This window comes from Anomalospiza imberbis, chromosome 1 (assembly GCF_031753505.1).
Source record: "Anomalospiza imberbis isolate Cuckoo-Finch-1a 21T00152 chromosome 1, ASM3175350v1, whole genome shotgun sequence".
Taxonomy (NCBI): Eukaryota; Metazoa; Chordata; class Aves; order Passeriformes; family Viduidae; genus Anomalospiza; species Anomalospiza imberbis.
Genome location: NC_089681.1, coordinates 100,159,028 through 100,177,358, shown reverse-complemented (window position 1 = coordinate 100,177,358; position 18,331 = coordinate 100,159,028). Strand labels below are relative to the sequence as shown.

Below are 18,331 nucleotides of genomic sequence, written 5' to 3'. Positions count from 1 at the left end.
AGTTAAAAAAAACCAAACCAACAAAGACTAACATGATAAAGAACTTAAAGGACTGTTAAGACAGGTATCTTGGCTGATTTGGAATCATCTTAATTGATGAACTGTTTCAGCTAAGCTTTATTCTGCTCTTTAGCGTTTAATTGCAGTCTTGAGTTAATATTTATGGTTTTATTGTTGCAAAAATTTTTTGTATCTTGTTTTACTTCAGTCTATTAATTAAAGAGGGACTGATTGTCAATCCAAATTAACCATATAAACTTCAAATTGAAATTAATGTATTCTTGGTAGCTTATGCTTACTAAAATAAAAGACAAGAGAAGACCAAAAAAAACATTCTCTGGTTATATCTACATTAACATTCTTAATTAACCCTAGTTATGTTTTAGAATGAAAAGCTACTCCATCAGTGAGGCATGACAAACTATGTCTTTTTGCTTAATATAACCTCTGTCCTTTTGTTATTATTTTGTTTCATTCCATCAAAGATGTTTTTCCATCTTCCACCTGGCTGAATCTTCATAACTTTTCATCAGTACTTTTTGGTGTGTGTTTCTAAACGTCATACTTATTTATTTTTGTCAACATAGTATTTATGAATGGCAAATTCTTGGAGAAAGCAAAGAAAAATTAAAATGTCTTTATTTTCTATCGCAGACCAACAAACCGACGGCAGAAAGAACTTGAAGGTCAGTGTGCTCTAAGCAACTCCCTGAGGGTCTGTGTCTCTGTAGGACTCTCTGTAGGATCACTGTTTCTGCACGGTTGTGTGGTTATACTCACAGCCTTAGGAGTGCTTTGTAGAACGGCCTTGTGAAGAAAGCATCAAGAAGGTACTGATGGATGAGAGCAAGGCCAAGAATACGACCGCTGAACCTGAACCTGAGAAATAAAAATGCAGAGTTAATGAAGTGTAACTCAAGACTTCCAGTATAGAAACCCCACATAGCAACTGGGGTTTTTTGGTTGGTTTGTTTCTGAATTAGTTTTTTATATTCATTCCCTGATTTTTTTTTTCCCAAGCAGACACTTAATGCCACTCCTCCCATGTCTGATCAATAATGGATCTCCTTGATGCACCTCCTACTGCACCCATATCTGCAGCTGGCATGTTATGAGCTCTCCTGTGCCAAAGCAATGAACATTCACTTTCTGTGATGTCTCATTCAATGTTCTGATATAGACTGACTACATCCAACACAGTATTTGGCCAGGGAAATACTGTAATGCTCCACCTCAGCAAAAACAATGCTATCTCAAAAGAGCTGCAAAGGTCATTTGGAGACTCAGTATATCCAGTTTCTTACTAGCTACAACCCTGTCTGTGGTGGAGCTTTAAAGTACTTTAAAAGGGTAGTGAGTTGGCTTGATAGGGGAAAACTGAAGTTCAAATAAGCTAACTGTTGTGACCAAGGACACATTAGAATCAGCATCTAAAGCTCAGGCACACTGCTCCAGACCACTTTCTTAATTTCACTGCTCAGCAGTTTTCAGTGTTTACACACTCCTGTGTTTGTTTCTAAGAGCAACCCCTACAAGTACACTCAAATAGTGCCCTGCCCATTATAATCTGTGACTTGCAATGATAAACTGTTAAATTTTTCTTCCTATGATTTATTATATGGCTTATTCTATATTTTTTCATCAAACCTGCTTTTAAGTCAGTCATCTCAGACAGAAAACCACAAAACTGGTGTGAGTCCAGGTGAGTTTGATTTTTGTAGGAACAACCCCCAACAGCCACTCAAAACTTGCTTATATGTAAGAAAGGAAAGGAAAAAATCCAGTACTCTAAATGTGAGCACTCCAAGTCTGAGCTGATGGATAACACAGAAAAGTTTTACTGCAGAAAAGATGAGAAACATATCAAAAAGCACAGAAACCATTCCTTCCACTTACAGGAATCCGTGCAAAGACCTCTCCTGCACATGAATGAAACACGAGTCTGATTGTAATAAAGGTGGCAAAGAATATCTGTTCAATCAACTTTATGCTCATGGGACAGAACAACAAGTGCTTAGTATATCAAATGGGGCACAAAATAGCCTGCTGTGGGCCCAATTAGCATTTACATCACCACAGGAGCTGCCTCCGGGTCCCCTGAATCTGAGAAAGGTGCTTATGATATGCAGCTGACTGGCCACAGAAGAATGATTATATTACCCCCTTACAGCTGTTTCCACAGCAGCAACAAAAGGCAGCTGTTGGGTCTAGTTAGGGCCTGCTTCACTTCACTTGTGCTCCAGTGCAGTGCTTCCAGCAAAAGGCAAGGAAACGAGGGGGAGCTGATACAATGAAAGCACAGTGGAAACCAGACAGCTCAAATCCCAGAAATGCTTAACCTGTAATCTGTCAGTTTTATAGCACCTTCAGGATCCATAATCAAGTCCATTTGTCCTAAACAACACGTGTCAGCTTTTTTGGTTTTGTTCTTCACCCCCATCCACCACTGCACGTTTTGAAAATGAGCATTGAATGAAAATGCTGGGGCTGGTTCCTCACCACAGTGCTCACCCCACAGCTACTCAACTGTGCGGGCCTGGGCAGGCAGGAGCCACCTGGAATAAAGCTGAAAGTGAACTGCCAGGAAAGATTTGGGAATGTGGCTTCTCCTAAGAAACTGCTTGAATGTGTGAACAGCATCCCTTTTCTCCTTGCTGCTTGCTTCACTTCTGCATGGCTTTGAGGGCATTCAAGCAAAGCTGTCATGAATGGGTCGTGCACCTACACCAAGGTGTTTACAGCTACGGGCACATGTTACGGGGGTTGTTAATGGAGAGTCTAATTTGAATCAGTGCCTTGTGGTAGAACTCATCAAACCATGCCAAAGCCAGGGGCAGCATTTCTGTGTGAAAGGTCCAAGCCTGGTGCCTAAGAACACGTGGGATAAATGAGATGAAATAATTAACAAAAAACGTTGCCACTGCTGGTGCCTATAGATACAATGGATAAAAAAGATGTGTTGCAGACCATATTCCCTGGCAGCTCTGTATCACCCCAGAAAAAACACGGTGATGTGTGGCCAAGGCATGTCAGGTCTTCAGCCCACAGACCCTTCTGTCCCTGCACAGAGCTTTGCTATCTCTGCAGAGACTTGCTGTACTTGACTCTCTTATGAAGAAAAGTGTAGCAGAAGCTTCTCTGGTGCCTTGTCCATGCTGGACAGGGCCTGGGACAAGACATGACACTTCTCTGGTCCAGCATTGAGAAACGTGGACCATGGTAAGCCAACAGATACCTATCAACAGGAGGCATTTGCTGCCTTTCTCAGAAAACAAATATACAATTTATCTGTGTGTGGCTCCATTCAGTTCACCAAGCTGCCACTACACTCAGACAAGCATAGCAGTTCCACTTAAAATGTATCAAAACTTACAAAAAAAGCAAGAAGAAAAAAATAGCCCTCCTTACAAAAGCCAGTTAAAACAAAGCCAGACGCTTGTGTTTATTTCTTCCTGAAAGATTTAGAGCACGGGTGAGATTTGGAGGTGGGTAAGACAGTCCTTTCAGAACAAAATAAGTTTTCTTGACAGAATAAGCAGCACAAAGGTAAATCCTGGCTCAAGGGCACATACCTTCCTTAAACCTGAATTACATTTATCTTTCCAAGGAAGTGTAAAATACTTGTTTGGTTTCTTTCTAGCAGAAAAGCTAGTATGGGAGAGGTGGGGAATGCAGGGTCTTGCTCTGGCCTTTTCTTTCAACACCCTTCCCTTTTGGAGACAATGATTGAGTCTGAGTAATGTGCTCCAGAGAGAGAGGGTAAATGCAGGAGGGAGCTAATGAACAGGAAATGATGGAACGAGAGACAGAATTAATGAGCAGTGGAGCTGCTCTGGTTTGACTGCCTATTGACACTGTTCGTCCACTCAAAAAGGACATTGTGTGCACCTGCTTTCTGGCTTTTAACAGCAGTACTCTTTGACCCATTTGCAGAAATTTCCACTGTACCCAGCTAATTCCTTTTCCTTCTGGAGGGTTCAGGTGCCTCTGAAGCAGCCACAACAGCCCATTGCAAAGTAACAGGCTCACTCCCCTCGACAGGACTCTGTGAATAGTTGCTGCATATCCGTGTGTCAGGGAGACACAAATCCATATGCTGTAGCAGCAACTAGGCAATAAATTTTCCTCCAACTGCAGCTGAGTCACAGGAGATTTATTGTACTCTGGTCCTTATCACAGCACAAGAGCAAGGCAGGACCCACAACGACCCTTTGGTACAGGGCTCTCTCTTAACTGGTTCAGTGAATGGAGCTCTACTTTATATGACAGTTTTTCCTTGGATTCAGATGGATAATGATGTACCTGGAAAAGACTGTAATCAGTGTGTACAAAGGAAGAACAGTCTTTATCATTCTAATGGGAATGCTTTGGGAACCATGCCTTGTGGGCTAAATTAGGTATGATATAAGAAACTTCAAATCGTGAAAAGAGGATTAAAAAGACTGAAAATCCTCTAAACCTTCTATCACTCAAACACATCAGCTGCATTTAAGTGTGCCCTTCTTGATGCAGTAGCTTGTGAAAAAATATTCAAAGTAGGGCTTGAGAGACATAAATATAGCATGGTTCACATCAAATTTGAAAATGTCACTTTCACAGGACTTGCTTTCTGTAAGTGAAATTTACACATTCTGTTGCACCAATTTTAAAACTCTTGACTGTTCAATCATGCAGACAAACTTTTGGCCACCTGAAAGACAAGCTGAACAAATGCAGCTACACTGTGGTCCAGGGTTTCTGTCCTTGGCAGCTCTTGTGAGGACGATTTATATTTGTCAGGTGGATGCACCTGGAGAGCCTATTAGTCCTTTCACAGTGGGAGAGACTGGATCTAATCTTGATTGTTATTAGATACCAGGGACTCTAACAAGAGGAAAGTATTTAGAAAGGCACAATCAGGGGAAACACTTCACCTTGAACATGCATCTTATTAGACAACAGAGAATTCAGTCATGAAACAAAAATTTGTAGGAAACTGGGCATCATGGATTCAAGAGGTTGTGGTACAGCTTGTTTTAAAACACTGTTAAAACTGCCATTGTTATGAAGACACTCGTGAACAACCTGAAGGCCAGAAACTGCTGATTAAAGGAACCAAAAATCAATTCTTATAGCCCAAAATTTTGTGATTTGCAATCTTTTGATATGGGTTGGGGGCACAACATGCAGAGGAAAATGTACTGAGTTTGTGATTTCTGAATTTTGGTATTATCACCAGCACTAGCACTTTATAAACAAAGAACCAATGCATGAAAGTTATTAGAATGTGTATTTTGCAAAAAGAGTTGACCAGTGAGATGGTTACAACAACTCTGCCTGGACTCATAGATTATGAATTTAAGCAATACTGGCAGTGTGTCAGGCATACACTCCAGAGATCTGTGTCTAGATGTTGGTAGTACGCATCCTTGTGTTGGCTCAGTGCAGGACATGGCCAACACGTCCTATATGAGCTACACCTACAGAGAAATGATCTAGCAGAAGATCAGGTCACCTCTACAAAACCTTGTCAGTGGATCAAATCCACACCTCTATCTATCAGCCTTCATTAACAAATGCCTTTCTTTAATTTGGTGTGCATATTTAACCCCTACTCACTCAAATGAAAGAACATTTGAAGGGACTAAAGGGATGACATTATGTTCCTGACATTCTTTTGTCAGGAAGGTTGAGCCATTCAGGCTGGGACAGCTCACGTGTTCTCTTTATCTGACTCGCATCTGCAAACTCTGTGGACTCCTCTTTGCCACTGTCATTTGGCCTCTTGGCAAATGTGCTCCTTGTGTCTGCAGGTTCAGAGGTGGATGCTGTGGCATTCCAGCACCATGCCTCTTCAGTTCAGGAATCTGATGATCTCATGTGTCATTAATATGAAAGGAATGGCTCTTACAAAGGCTGGAAACAGAAGTTCATGAAGTCTCAGCACATTAAAGAGAAAAGGTAAAATAACTCCTAAATTAGTCATAGAGGAGAATTCCAATGTGAGGAGTAACAGGAGTATTGTTGGCTCATCTTCTTTTCTTATATCCATCTCTAATACAAAGAATCCTCAGAGAGACTGAGGTCTTAGGGAGACCAAGATACAGAGTTGGGTCACATTTGCACAGCATCTCCCAATGCTGCACTGACTCTGGTATCTAACCACACTGGCATCCCACATGAGAACTTGCTCTAGATCCCTACACGCTTCTTTTGAAGGAATGGTAATGACTCACCCCAATCAGGTTTTGATTTTACCTCCTGTGCATTATGTTACAAATACTGAAATGGATCTTTTCTCATATATGGTCAAAATTCATTCCAGGTTTTCAGACAGTTACTGAGTTTGTAAGGGGAAACTCCATACTTCCTCACAGTGAAACCACAGAAAATTCTGTCAGGTAAGCTTCATTTTTCAATCCATTTTTCAATTAAAATTTAAAGAAAACATTTAGGACTACTGACATGGAGCAGCTGTGTGTGCAGATTTCCAGCCTGGGAAGTGATGAACTTTAAGTAGCTGAGAATCTACAGGGATTGATTCCTGCTGCCCCAGCAAATGTGACTTGGATTTAATAGAGAATACATTCTACTCAGAGCCAAGGCATTTCATTCAGGCATCAAAAAGATCAAGAAATATATTCCATGACCCTCTCTTTGATAATCCTGTCAGCTTATTATGCCTATAAAACTTAGGAGCTTCACTGATATTTTTAAGGAAATTTGTTACTCTCACTTAAGAAAGAACTAGCCTCTCTTAAGTAGCCCCTACTGTAAAGTGGAAAAGTCCAGCAGACCTGCTTGTGCAGTGTCATAAAATAAAAAAAGAGTGCTCAGAGAGGGTGGGAAATATAGGTGCATTACCCAAGAACTGAAATTAAACAAGAAAAAAAAAGGATGAAAAATGATTTTCAGAAAGAAAAGCAACTTGGTACAAATTAAATTCCTTTACATTTCAAATCCTGAACAGATAATTTTCTTTAGATGAACAAGCCTTTCTTTAGATATTTTTACTTTTGGTGGGCACTGGAGTTTCATATGATGAGTAACTTTATGTGAGCCAATCTCTCATTTTATTGCTAATTTGTGCATATATTTTCTGCTGCAAAAGGTCAGTACAATACTGGCACTTCAGTAAGTCCTACTTCTATTTTCTGGATCTATCTGCAAGTAGAACACATTTCTGTTTCTCAGTACCAAGGAGTAACCACATGAAAAAGAACTATTGCTTACATGCGATGGAAATGTGAGCCATCCATGTCCTTCTAAATCTCTGGAGATCATGCACCCTAAATTAGCAACTAAACCTCAAACGATTCCTGAAGCCTAAATTACCAGCAACTGAAAAACAAAGACATAATCCAAACCTTATTGCTTTTTTATTTAACCTAATCAGATCCTTCAAGTCTTTTCCTTGTCCCTAACCTAGCCACTTGTTCACTCGAAATGTCTTTTAATCTTTCTTATATCCTGGCTATATCCACCACAAAAGAACTGACAGAAAAGGTTAAAAGACTAATTGTGTCATGGAGAAGAAAGCATGAATTTATGGCAAAAGCTGCAGGCTATTCTGCTTTTTCTAGAAAAATGAAAGGCAAAGATAATGTAGATAAGGGAAATTAATAAAATCTCCTTGGGTTATCTTCAACACAATCTACCAAACAGTTCCTTTTCTCCACACAGTAGCTCCAGATAAATGCTCACATGGAAAAAGGATTCCAGCTGCATTTGCTCAGCACTGCAGCCAAGTCAGGAAGCCCCACACTGGAGTGGCTGGCACTGGCTTCTTGCATTTGAGCTGAAGTGTGCCAGAAGTTCTTACTGCAGGCACAGAAATTCCTCTGCATGGAGCCATTGCAGGCATGCCAGCCTTGGTGCCATGGGCTGTCTGAGCACCAGAGACGCGACACATTGGAAATGGGGAGCTGATTTCCTGGTCTGCCTTTAAACTAGTAAGGAGATTAAAAAATTAACATGGTCTCTCTGTAAAAAGAAATCTGTGCTAGGTATCATTCTACCAGTAACAAGTTCCATGAATGCAGGGTTTTGGAGGAGGAGAGGAGGAGTGTGGCTAGTGCTGAAGTGACCATCTCCGCTTGCAGAGCCATCTCTCAGCCTCATGACCATGATGCACAGTCATCTTCAGTTGCCCTGATTTTTAAAAGTGTTAAGTTTTCTTTTATAGTTCTTTTGAAAGTTTTAAAGTTCTCATTAAACTTCTTTAGCCTTCTGATAATGTTTACATATTTGAGAGTCAGAGTTCTCACACAATTTCACGTATAAATAGAATAGTTTACCTATTTCTCTGTGGGTGGAGAGAAATGATTGATTGATTGATCTTTGGACCAGTGTGGTTGGAGATGTGGTAATTCCATCCTCCAATCCACAGTCACCTTTGGAATTCTATAAATACCAGATGTTTGAATAAAACTGAGTCTTTTTCTCTTTTAAACTTACCAAGCTTCTGTGTACTCATTTTGTGTCCAATAACGACAATCCTCCTCTGGGAGAACCCCTGACCAGAACACAGCAGCACGAGCATGACTAACCTCCACCAGCAACCAGGTTGCCTTTTAGCTTCTCTTGCTGGTACAAGGGATAAGACACTGGCCTGGGAGACTCTTGGCAAACACTCCTCTGCCCAGCAGCAACAGAGGAGATACAGACTGAGGTATGAACTACTGGCTAGCAGACAACAAACCTCTACATTGTGTGATTCTCACATCCTAGACTTTATTGCTGACTGGCAAATCTCAAAGCAGAGAGGTCACCTTCCAGAGGAGATTGGTCCCAATATTTCATGTCAAAACTGACAAAACTTAAATACAAAAGTAAAATAACTTATCTGAAGTTATCCAGAAAACAAGTGATAGAGACAGCAATGGAATCACAGTCCTCTGAGTCCCTACTCCATTTCAATTGTTTAGTCTATTTGGCATTTTATATGTTTAGCAGTTTATCATCAGTTTATCATCAGTTCCTCGTAGATCAGTTCAGTCTGATGCTTATGAGTTGTTTGATTTCAAACAAGCAAAAGAACATTTTCATCAAAGACTTTGATTTCTCAGTCAAAGACTTTGGAAGAGTTGTTGGTGGGCACTTTGCAAACCTATGAATTGGTGAAGTTTCAGACATTGCATGACTTATGTTTGCTTTCCATAGCTTTGCCATGTGTTGGAATAAACTAGTCAAGCTATAGGGGACTCCACAGATGTAGTCATAAAAACACAAGCTGAATGACTGCACATTTTCCTTCAATGGCTAACTACAAACACTGCAGCCACAATAACTGACTTATTCTCAAAGGAGGCACATCCTTTCCAGCCTGTCTAGGGTATTTAAGCATGACAGAGACTGCTCATCATAAAGTCCTGGTAAGCGCCCAGGAATGTTTACCCCACGTCATGAGATATTCTTGAGCTAACTGCAAACAGCCCATGGGCAGTGCAGAGCCCTCTGGACTTACCACCCCTGTCCAGAAGCCATGCACTTGGGTTTGCACTGTGCTGCAACTTGGCTAACAATCCCTGTCTCTCAGGATGAGGATCCTCAGTTGAGTAAAGTCAGAAATCTGTGTGCTGATATTCAGACATGCTATTAATTGCTTGGCAGTCTATTATAGGTCTTGTTTTGCAAACCAATGAATACTTCCAACTTTTATTCATACCACTGCAAACTGACCACTCTGATCCTCTTCTGGGAACATACAGAATAGCAGAACCTTTGCAGTTGTGTTCTGAAGCCTAAGAGAAATTTTTACTTTTCTTTACAAATCTTTCCAACACCATTAAATAAGTCCATTTTCTAGTCTGCCATTTTCTGGAATGGAAGTCATAAGTCACAGTATAAAAAACTTCCTTCAATGAGCCACAACATAATGAATGTATACTTCTGTATTCTTGCTATCACATGAACTTTTCTCATAGAGGGTGAACAGGTTAGGATTTTTCTCATCCTTGATAACTTTATTGAGATTTTGAAAAATGTTCCTATTCCAAGTTGGGGCAAACCGACAAACATTACCTTTCTCCTTTTAAAAACATACATATCAGATAAGATTAAGTCTTTAATATTCCCCTTTTCTGGAATTCAATGTAACACTAAGGTAACATAACAAAACAAGAATAATTTTCAACAAACAAATGAAACTTCTAACTTTCAAAACATCCCAAGGAAAGGCCTATAGAAACAGAAATGCCTTTGCTACTCAAAAATACCCAAAATGAAGATGGGTGATTTACTGAAAACAATATTGCTCTACAAGCAGTCTTTCTTTTGATGTATGAATTGTGTTACTTACAAAAGAAGGTTATCTTGGGAATTTCTGCACCTGCTCTAGCTAAATTTTCTTTACCTTACTGATGTCTGAATAGAATGCAGTGAGAATAAGGAGGGGAATGATGACTGAGCAATACTTCATAGTGACAGCTCAGCCTTGCCATTCCAGTGTGGCTGGAACAGGAGATATGACAACATTCATCACTCCCTGGGGGTTTTTCGCCACTACCAATACACAGACAATCACTGCCCATCCTGCTGCTTCCCTGCAGGCTCACGTGCTTGGGGACAGCATGGATTTTACCCTTTTCTCCTCTGCCACATGCAAGGTGCAGACACTACAGAGATTTTCACGTGAAGCCTCCCAGCTATGGGCAGATTTAATCTGCAGTGTTGCAAAAGACTAAATGGCCCTAAGCAAGGGAAAAACCCGTAAGTATGACTTTTGTAAATACAGAACAAAACAGAACAGCCACCTTTCCCTCAAACCAGACTTTAATTTGGAAGAAGTGCTAGAAAGACTATGAGACTAAGGGAAGGGAAAAGGGGTAGAGACTGTGAGAGACATTTCTTCTTTCAACTCATATAGCAACACCATTCTGATCCTCAAAAGAGCTTGGAAAAAGAATTCTCTAGTAAGAGACAGAAAGTCAAGAATAAAGTAAATATAGAGCAGAACCTTTTTTAAAGAAAAAATGGTTGCTGTACAAGCTCTGTTAGGAAGAATGTTTTTTTCCTCCTTCAGTTTTGGTTTGCCTTTAATCTTCCAATTCCTCCTGACCCTTAATAAATAATTAACCAGCTGTTGAGGCAGGCTCTATGTGATACAGTCATACATCAAACTTAATAGGAAAATCAAAGTTTACTTAAGTACAGGAGGCATTGAGAGAGATCACAGTACAGCAGCAAGAACGCATTTCAGTAACATATCCTTTTCACACAGTGAAAAGGTCTTATAAATTATTTCAGCTGCACATTTATTTTAATATCATTCTTGTCCAGAAGATTTAAAATACTGCTTGAACATTTCTCATGCAAACATAATTTATTTAAAATAAGATATTGCTAGTAATTAAAATTTATAGTCTAACATAACATTAAATGCTTTGGTTTTCTATGGTGCCTTTCATCTGAGAATTTCAAAGCAGTTCTGAGCAGTACTGTACATCAAACAGAATTCAAGTTGATTACATACTAGGAAAACTCTTCAGATGGAAACTGAGGCAAATAGGCAATCATCTAATTTCAAAAACAACTGGATGTAGCTTGATGCCTCACTCTAGGGTGCTTTATCTGATTTTTAAGAGGATGATTTTTCAGTGTTTAGCACAAACAGGCCCTTTCAAGACGGCTGCAAAATTGGTCTCTTAAATTAATTCCTCCCCCAAATGTAGACCCACACAAGTGGCCCTTTTAAGCCCAAAACCAAACTCAGTGTTTCTGACTAAACAGGTATTAGGCCATATTGCCTGACACAAAAGCTGAAAATTCGGAGAGATTCATGAGTAATTCAGACCACATATTCCCATGAGCTCCCTTCAGTCAGTGGAGAGGAGTAATGGCTGTTTCCAGACCTCCTGCTTAGATGCTGTGACTACATTTCTCCACTGTTCCTATAAAGAGCCACAGAGTGTGCCTAAATCCATCCCATGAGCTACTCCCGCATTGGAATACAACCCATTAGGTCATAAGACAATTTGTCACTTTCTTTAAAAACACTTTAATTGAAGTAAGTCAATCTCTGTGTAGAAGGATTAATGGAGGTTTGTTTCCTATAGATCTGCCTTTGATGGCCCTACATTACCACACTGCAGTAGCTCCCAGTTCCTCCTACACATTTCTGCTAGCACTTCCCAGACTTTGGAGTATCTCCAGTTTCTCCCTTCTGTCTCCCCTGAGTTTGCACAGCTCTGCCTCACATCCCCAAGCAAGATGATGTGGCTGGTTTGCAGCCCGTGCCTGTGATGGACCTGTCAGCTCACTCATGCTGCCTGGCAGCTGTGAGGACAGACAGCACAGATTCCTGCTGAGCTCTCCCCCCGCCTCTCTGAGCTGCTCTTCCACGGATCCATCCTTTACACAGACACAAGTTTCACAAAGCTTTTAGGAAATTATTATCTTCAAGATGTTTGCCTTCCTGTCAGACAGGTCTCAAACTGATTAGGAATCTGTCTGATGGATAGGCAGGGCAATTGCACAAGGCACAACTCATAAGGAAATTGGGGTAAAAAAAACAACCAAGCTCTCTAAGGAGAAAAGAGAGCTGAAGTTGCAACATTCTCAGTTCTCTTTCTGTTTATTATAACAAAAAAAAATGGAAAAACAACACTCTGCATTCTCTGGCATGCTAGAGATGGATAGTGCTGGTTATGTGGTTACTCATTTACACAAAATAAATATAAGGGCCGCTCAGAGGTTGGCTGGGGCTATGCCCCCACAGCACCATGTAGGCAAAGGGAGCTGCCTTTGCCCATGTGCCAGAGCACGTAAAAGCAACACAGGCAGTGCCATGCCTGAAGCAATCAGCCCGGATGGGAGCCAGCATGTATTTGCTCAGCTCAACCAGTTGCAGTGACCATGTCAGCTGACTTGAAGCACAGGGAAAGCAAGATCTTGTCTGCATGGAGAGTGGGTGCGCCAGGCTTCCATCTGCCTGCAGAATGAGATGCAGAAATACATGCAAGTCTTCTGTTTGACTCTGCTCAGTGGCACAGACTAGAATATGAGAAGGGGGACTGGAGAGAAGAAAGAAAATTCATTATGGGAAATGAATGAAGAAAGTCCTGCTCCAAGGCAGTTCTAAATGAACATCAAGTTAGTAGAGTTCATTGGGACAATGTGGCCAGCAATAATCTACAACTTCTGGAGACCCAAGCATTGGGTCAGAGTGTATCACGTCTGTGGTCTTCAGTAGGATTCGGAACAAAACCATTTTACTCGCAGGACTTCAACTTTCTAATAAGGTTCTGCTAAACAAATGCATTAATTTTCATATAAAGAAAAACAAACAACACACAACAGGGCTTCTCTGAGACGGATACAAAATGCTAAGTATGATTAGCAGGCTGTAAATACCTCTAAGATAACTGTAGCACTGGGGTGCTGCTCTCTGGCTGCATAAATGTCACAGCAAGGTCCACAAATGCTTACTATTACAAAAACCCATGCTGTCACTAATTCACAATGAAAACACAGAAAAAAGATGTTTCAAGTTAAGATCCCTCAGATCTCCAAATGAATGTCTGCGAATGATTTTTTTCTGTCTAGGCTATTTGCCCTTTTATGCAGAGACTGGGCTTGTTTTCACATTTTTTTCTTTGGTTCCACATTTTGCCCACTTTTGTGGAAAAGGGCAAAGTACCTCCAGTGGGGGTGTATTTCAGAAAATGTTTTCAAATATCTAGGCAAAAAGCTAGACATGTTTACCTAGATCCGATAGAATGGCTCATTACTGGCACGGATTAAAAGCAGTTTTTCTGGCTACGAGCTTCAGGTACATTCTGTAGCATGCAGATAAAAATATGTATCATCAAACTTCTTTGGTCTAGGGAGTTGTATCTGTCCTTTCAGATATAGGGGGATTTAAAATATTTAACATTAAAAATGTGTGATATCTTATATTTCGTGTGTTCAGTATGCACATATGTTAACTGAAGGAAAAAGTCTTATTCAATGGAAGCTTGCAGGAAAGGTGTTAAATCTCAGTTTCTCCATAAATGAGAAATATTTTCCAGTTATTATGTCTCTTTCTTAACTTGGCATATATACAACTAGTCTGTGCTTTGATGTGCTCATTTTGGACTCAGAATGCTGTTTGTACAAGGAGCAAAGCATGAAATAAGCCACTAAAAGGGGCAGAACTGTAACTTTTAGGCTGGGGAAAAAGAGCAGTGTATTTCTCCATTCTGCCAATATGAATAAAACTTCACATCTTTGAGTTTTGTTGTATTTATCTTAAATTCATCACTGTTCGCTTAAGAAAGAGAAAATGTTAAATAATTTTGAGCGCAATTTTTGGTAGCTCTGTTTCTTAATATATCTGTGTCTGGAGAGGTCTTGCAGAAGTACTATAGAGAAAAACATGCCAAGGGTAGATTTCACATAAATAACAAGCTTCACAGCACCAAAAAGCATATAGTTGAAGAAATCTGCAAATCTAAACCAATTGTGGTTGTGTGGTTTTCATGACTGATATCAGACTTCAAGCTTTGAAAAGACTATGAATATTAATTATTTGTGACCCTGGAACTCTCAAACTGATTCATCTATGTTAGTTGGTGCTTCATAATAGATTTGAGATCAGGAAAGTGATATCTATTTCTGGCATGTTATAGGGAGGAAGCTCTTCTGGAATCTTATCAACAAGTAAATCTGAGAAACAGAAGTTCTAGCTCTGACTTTGATGAGAATGAAGAAAGCCTGGGAACATCAGAAAACCTCATTCCTCAGGAACAAACAGTGACAAGGCGGTTAGTACAGTGTCCTGGCAGAAGTTAGCTTGTAAAGCCTTAATGGGAGAACTGAACTCAGTTGCAAAAAGTCCAATTGGTCCAATTCCTATCTTCGGTGGCTGCACAGATTTCTGAACACAGGACTCTAAGGTTACACACAAATAGCTGAGATCAGTCACACAGTATAAAAAGATTTAGAATGTCTAGGTATCTACAAGCCAATCATGAAACCTATCAGGCTAATTACAAACTGCTGGTCTCAGGCAATTATTCCCATAACAGGTTCAAGAAGTATTTCCAAGCACTGACTGGATTGCTTATGTCTCCCTTGGGTTCTGCAATCTTGCCCTATTTACAATACTGCATGTGCAAACCTCTTCATTCATAGTATTTATTTCCTTCTGCAGGCCAAGAGTCCAAATTTATCTCTCTTAAAAATAGGAAAACAAAAATGTCTGAAGGCCAAATAACATTCTGCATGCAAGAAGCTGGATTGATATGTGGAGTTGGAGAAACAGCCTATGTATCTAAGTGCTGCTGATTTTTGAGTTAAAGGCTAACTGCTACAGGAAAGTCATTATTAGGTGTCTTTCTGCTGTTCTTTATGCCCAGGACACCTTTAAAAACCTGCCTCTTTCATGCTGAAATCTCCCAAGGCACAGAAGGACAAAATGAAGGCATCAAACACAGCATATATCTTTTGCAGTAGAATTTATCACTGGAGAAAATTGCAACACTTTGCAAGGACAGTGTTTATAACACATAAGAGAAATGACATGTTTCACCTGCTGCTGAGATAACATGGCAACACCATCTCTGGACACAGAGGTCTGTGTTCAGCTTTGTCACAATGTGGGCAGAACAATCATGGGTTTGCACCTGCCTAGTTGGTCCTCTGCCTGGAAGTCAAAATACATCTCCACAAATAACAGCCTCCTAAATCAGAAGTTTATCCATGCTGTCTGTTAAGAAAGGACATAGGACAGACTTTATTTCTTCTTGAAAACTAGGAAGGCATCACATAGTGTCTAATGAATAAGACTGCAGTAGGAGGTGAACAAGCTGTAAGAATTAAGCTGATTTCTTCCTGCTAATGTCAGTAGAGAAACACTCTAAAGCAAGGATCATTGTTAGCTCCACTGCTGGAAATGATAGTACAAAAAAAATTCCAACAATTTAGAAACCATGCCAGTCCCAAGCAACATCCCTTTTTCCCCCAGCAACTTTAATAGAGGTGACAGTACAACTGTTCTTGATCTCCGACCTGCTATAAGCCAAGCAAAGGAGGATCTGTTCACAGGACTAGAGGAACATGTACTATTTGCAATTTAAAAGGGGTCAGAACTGCCTCCCGTTTAAAAAAATAGTATCTCTGAGAGGAGCCAGTGAGATTGGCAAAGAAAACCATCATAGGAACAAACCCATGTGGCAGCACTTCTTTTACACAATGAAATCCCACAAGGGACCAAGTGATGCCCAGGGCTCACAGCCTATGCTTCACTTAACCACATCTGAAACTACCAAAGTGAAAACAACTCCCAAAGACAGACAGATCTGGAGGCAGAAAGAGAAAATGAGGACATCACAATATGCTTTCAGAACTTTTGATAAAGAAACAAGATCAGAAATTTGTCTGTTTGCACACTTATTTAGTAAGCTAAAATATCTGCTCACTCTTCTGGCCTTGCCCCAGACAACCAGGGACACTCTGTCAAGGAAGAAAAGGGAAACTGCTTTCACTGGGCCTTTTTAAGGCCTGTGGTAGGAATAGAGCAGCAATGTGGCTCTCAGAGAACACTATACAGGTTCCAAGTACAATGCTTTGTGATGTATAAAAGGTCACACCAGCTCTTCTTAGAAAAGGACCAAGGAGATGAAGACTGCATTAAGCAGAGCTTTTCTCCCTACCCTTTTTATATTCACACAGAAGTTCACAAACATCAAGTCCCAAGTAATACCGGCAGGATATTTTAATAGTAGTACTTAATCACAACCGTTTTTTTCAGAGCCTGCTCTTGTATTTATGTTTAGTTCATCTCTTCCTTTTCACAACCTACTTCCCCACCTCTTCCCAGAATTAACAATATTTGTATGTACTCCAGTCTAAACTGGGAGCTTTTGTTTTGCTTTTCCAATTTTTGATTGCTCTGAAACAATTGTTCAGTTCTGCATAAAATTGTTCTCACCATTCCAGGTGATTTTCAACAAAGGCAGACATGGGGCTGATCTGTACAGTGTAAGTGTCGTTGGCTGAATACTCAAACAGCCCATAATAGGGATTGAAGAGCTCCTGAGACAGAAGGAAAAAGAATTCTCGGGAGGGGCCACTGTAGTCCAACCTGGAAAGAAAAAGGTAGAAAAGACAAAATTAGGCTCCTTACCATGTGAGTGGATTTCCTGGGTTTCTCTACATTGGCTGCTGTCATAGTACAGAGGCCTGTGTAGTCAAGTGTTTCTAACATGATTTATCTCTCCTCTCCAAACTTGATTCTGAGTCCTGAACAAGTTGAAATGCCAAAATTTCACCAATATCCAGGCTGATCTGGGAGGAATCATAACTGGGACACATGCCTTAAGTACTTTACTTTCCTTTGTCCCAAAAGCTTAGCAAACCGGAGGTACAAGGCTCAGCCTTGCCTCAGCTGGCTGGGCAGTAGAGGGGTAGCTTTCTAGTGAGTGGGTTTGAACCACCTGTGAACACTTGGGTTCACAGACCAGAAGGCCTGGCCTAAAGCAGAAATTGCTTTGACCTTCCTACACCGAGATGTACTCAAATCTAACCCCAAGGATGCTTTTTTAGCTACAGAAACCATAAGGGTTCATGCTGAACAAGACCAAGTCCCAGCAGAATTGTGTCTCTTATGACAGAATGGTGATTCTTTGCTTCTTCCATCCAAGCCCTTCCACTTTTCTGTTATTTTCATGTGGTACACCTTCAATTGAGCTTTGCTGTTGTATGAATTTGCTCCATAGAGAGCCTCTTTTTTTTCCTTGAATTTTTTACACTCAACTTGGAAAACAAAAGGAAAATGAGACTAAAATTTTTTCAGATGCATTATATGAAAACTGTGGTGGATTTATTAAAACCAGATCATTCTCTAATAATGGTGAATAGGTTTCTTCAATCTAAAATAAACCTACATGTAGCAATATGAAGAAATTATCTGTAGCCATATATCATGTATGCCAAAAGATTTTATGAGATGCTCACTATTCCTTCTACTTAACAATTGTAAAGTAAGTAGGAAGTTCTGCAACTGGATCAGAATGGTCTGTACTATGAAGTTATAGAAGCATAAGTGAAAGGGGTTGAATCATTGATTTGTGCAACTAGAAAGATGGCAAAGGGCAGATGGGCCCATCCTCCTGTGTTTTATGTCTGGAGATTCAGTACTTCTCTCTTTGAGGAGCTTTAGCTCTAGGATCATGTGATGACACGAAAGCCACACCCATAAAAGAGGATGGTAACAAGCCCACATGACCCACTAGTGCCAGCCATGGACCAGGTCTGGTCCTGTGGACATCAAAGTACTGGGTTAAGCCTGATAATGGCTGGAGTAAAGAACTACAAACAAGACATGTCTATGTTCAAAACCTCCAACGGGAGACTAGCTATTGCACTT

General features: G+C 40.3%; 1 protein-coding gene across 7 annotated transcripts in view; it reads right to left on the bottom strand.

Moving 5' to 3' along the window:
* The window catches only part of HECW1 (HECT, C2 and WW domain containing E3 ubiquitin protein ligase 1), a 243,743-nt gene that overhangs the window by 14,799 nt on the left and 210,613 nt on the right, over positions 1-18,331 (bottom strand). For all 7 annotated transcript variants that reach the window (XM_068202204.1, XM_068202226.1, XM_068202236.1 and 4 more), the window contains 2 exons: positions 16,895-17,047; positions 781-879 (listed from right to left, as the gene is read on the bottom strand). In XM_068202204.1, coding sequence (XP_068058305.1) covers positions 781-879; positions 16,895-17,047 — 252 coding nt within the window. The remainder of the gene's footprint in view (positions 1-780; positions 880-16,894; positions 17,048-18,331) is intronic.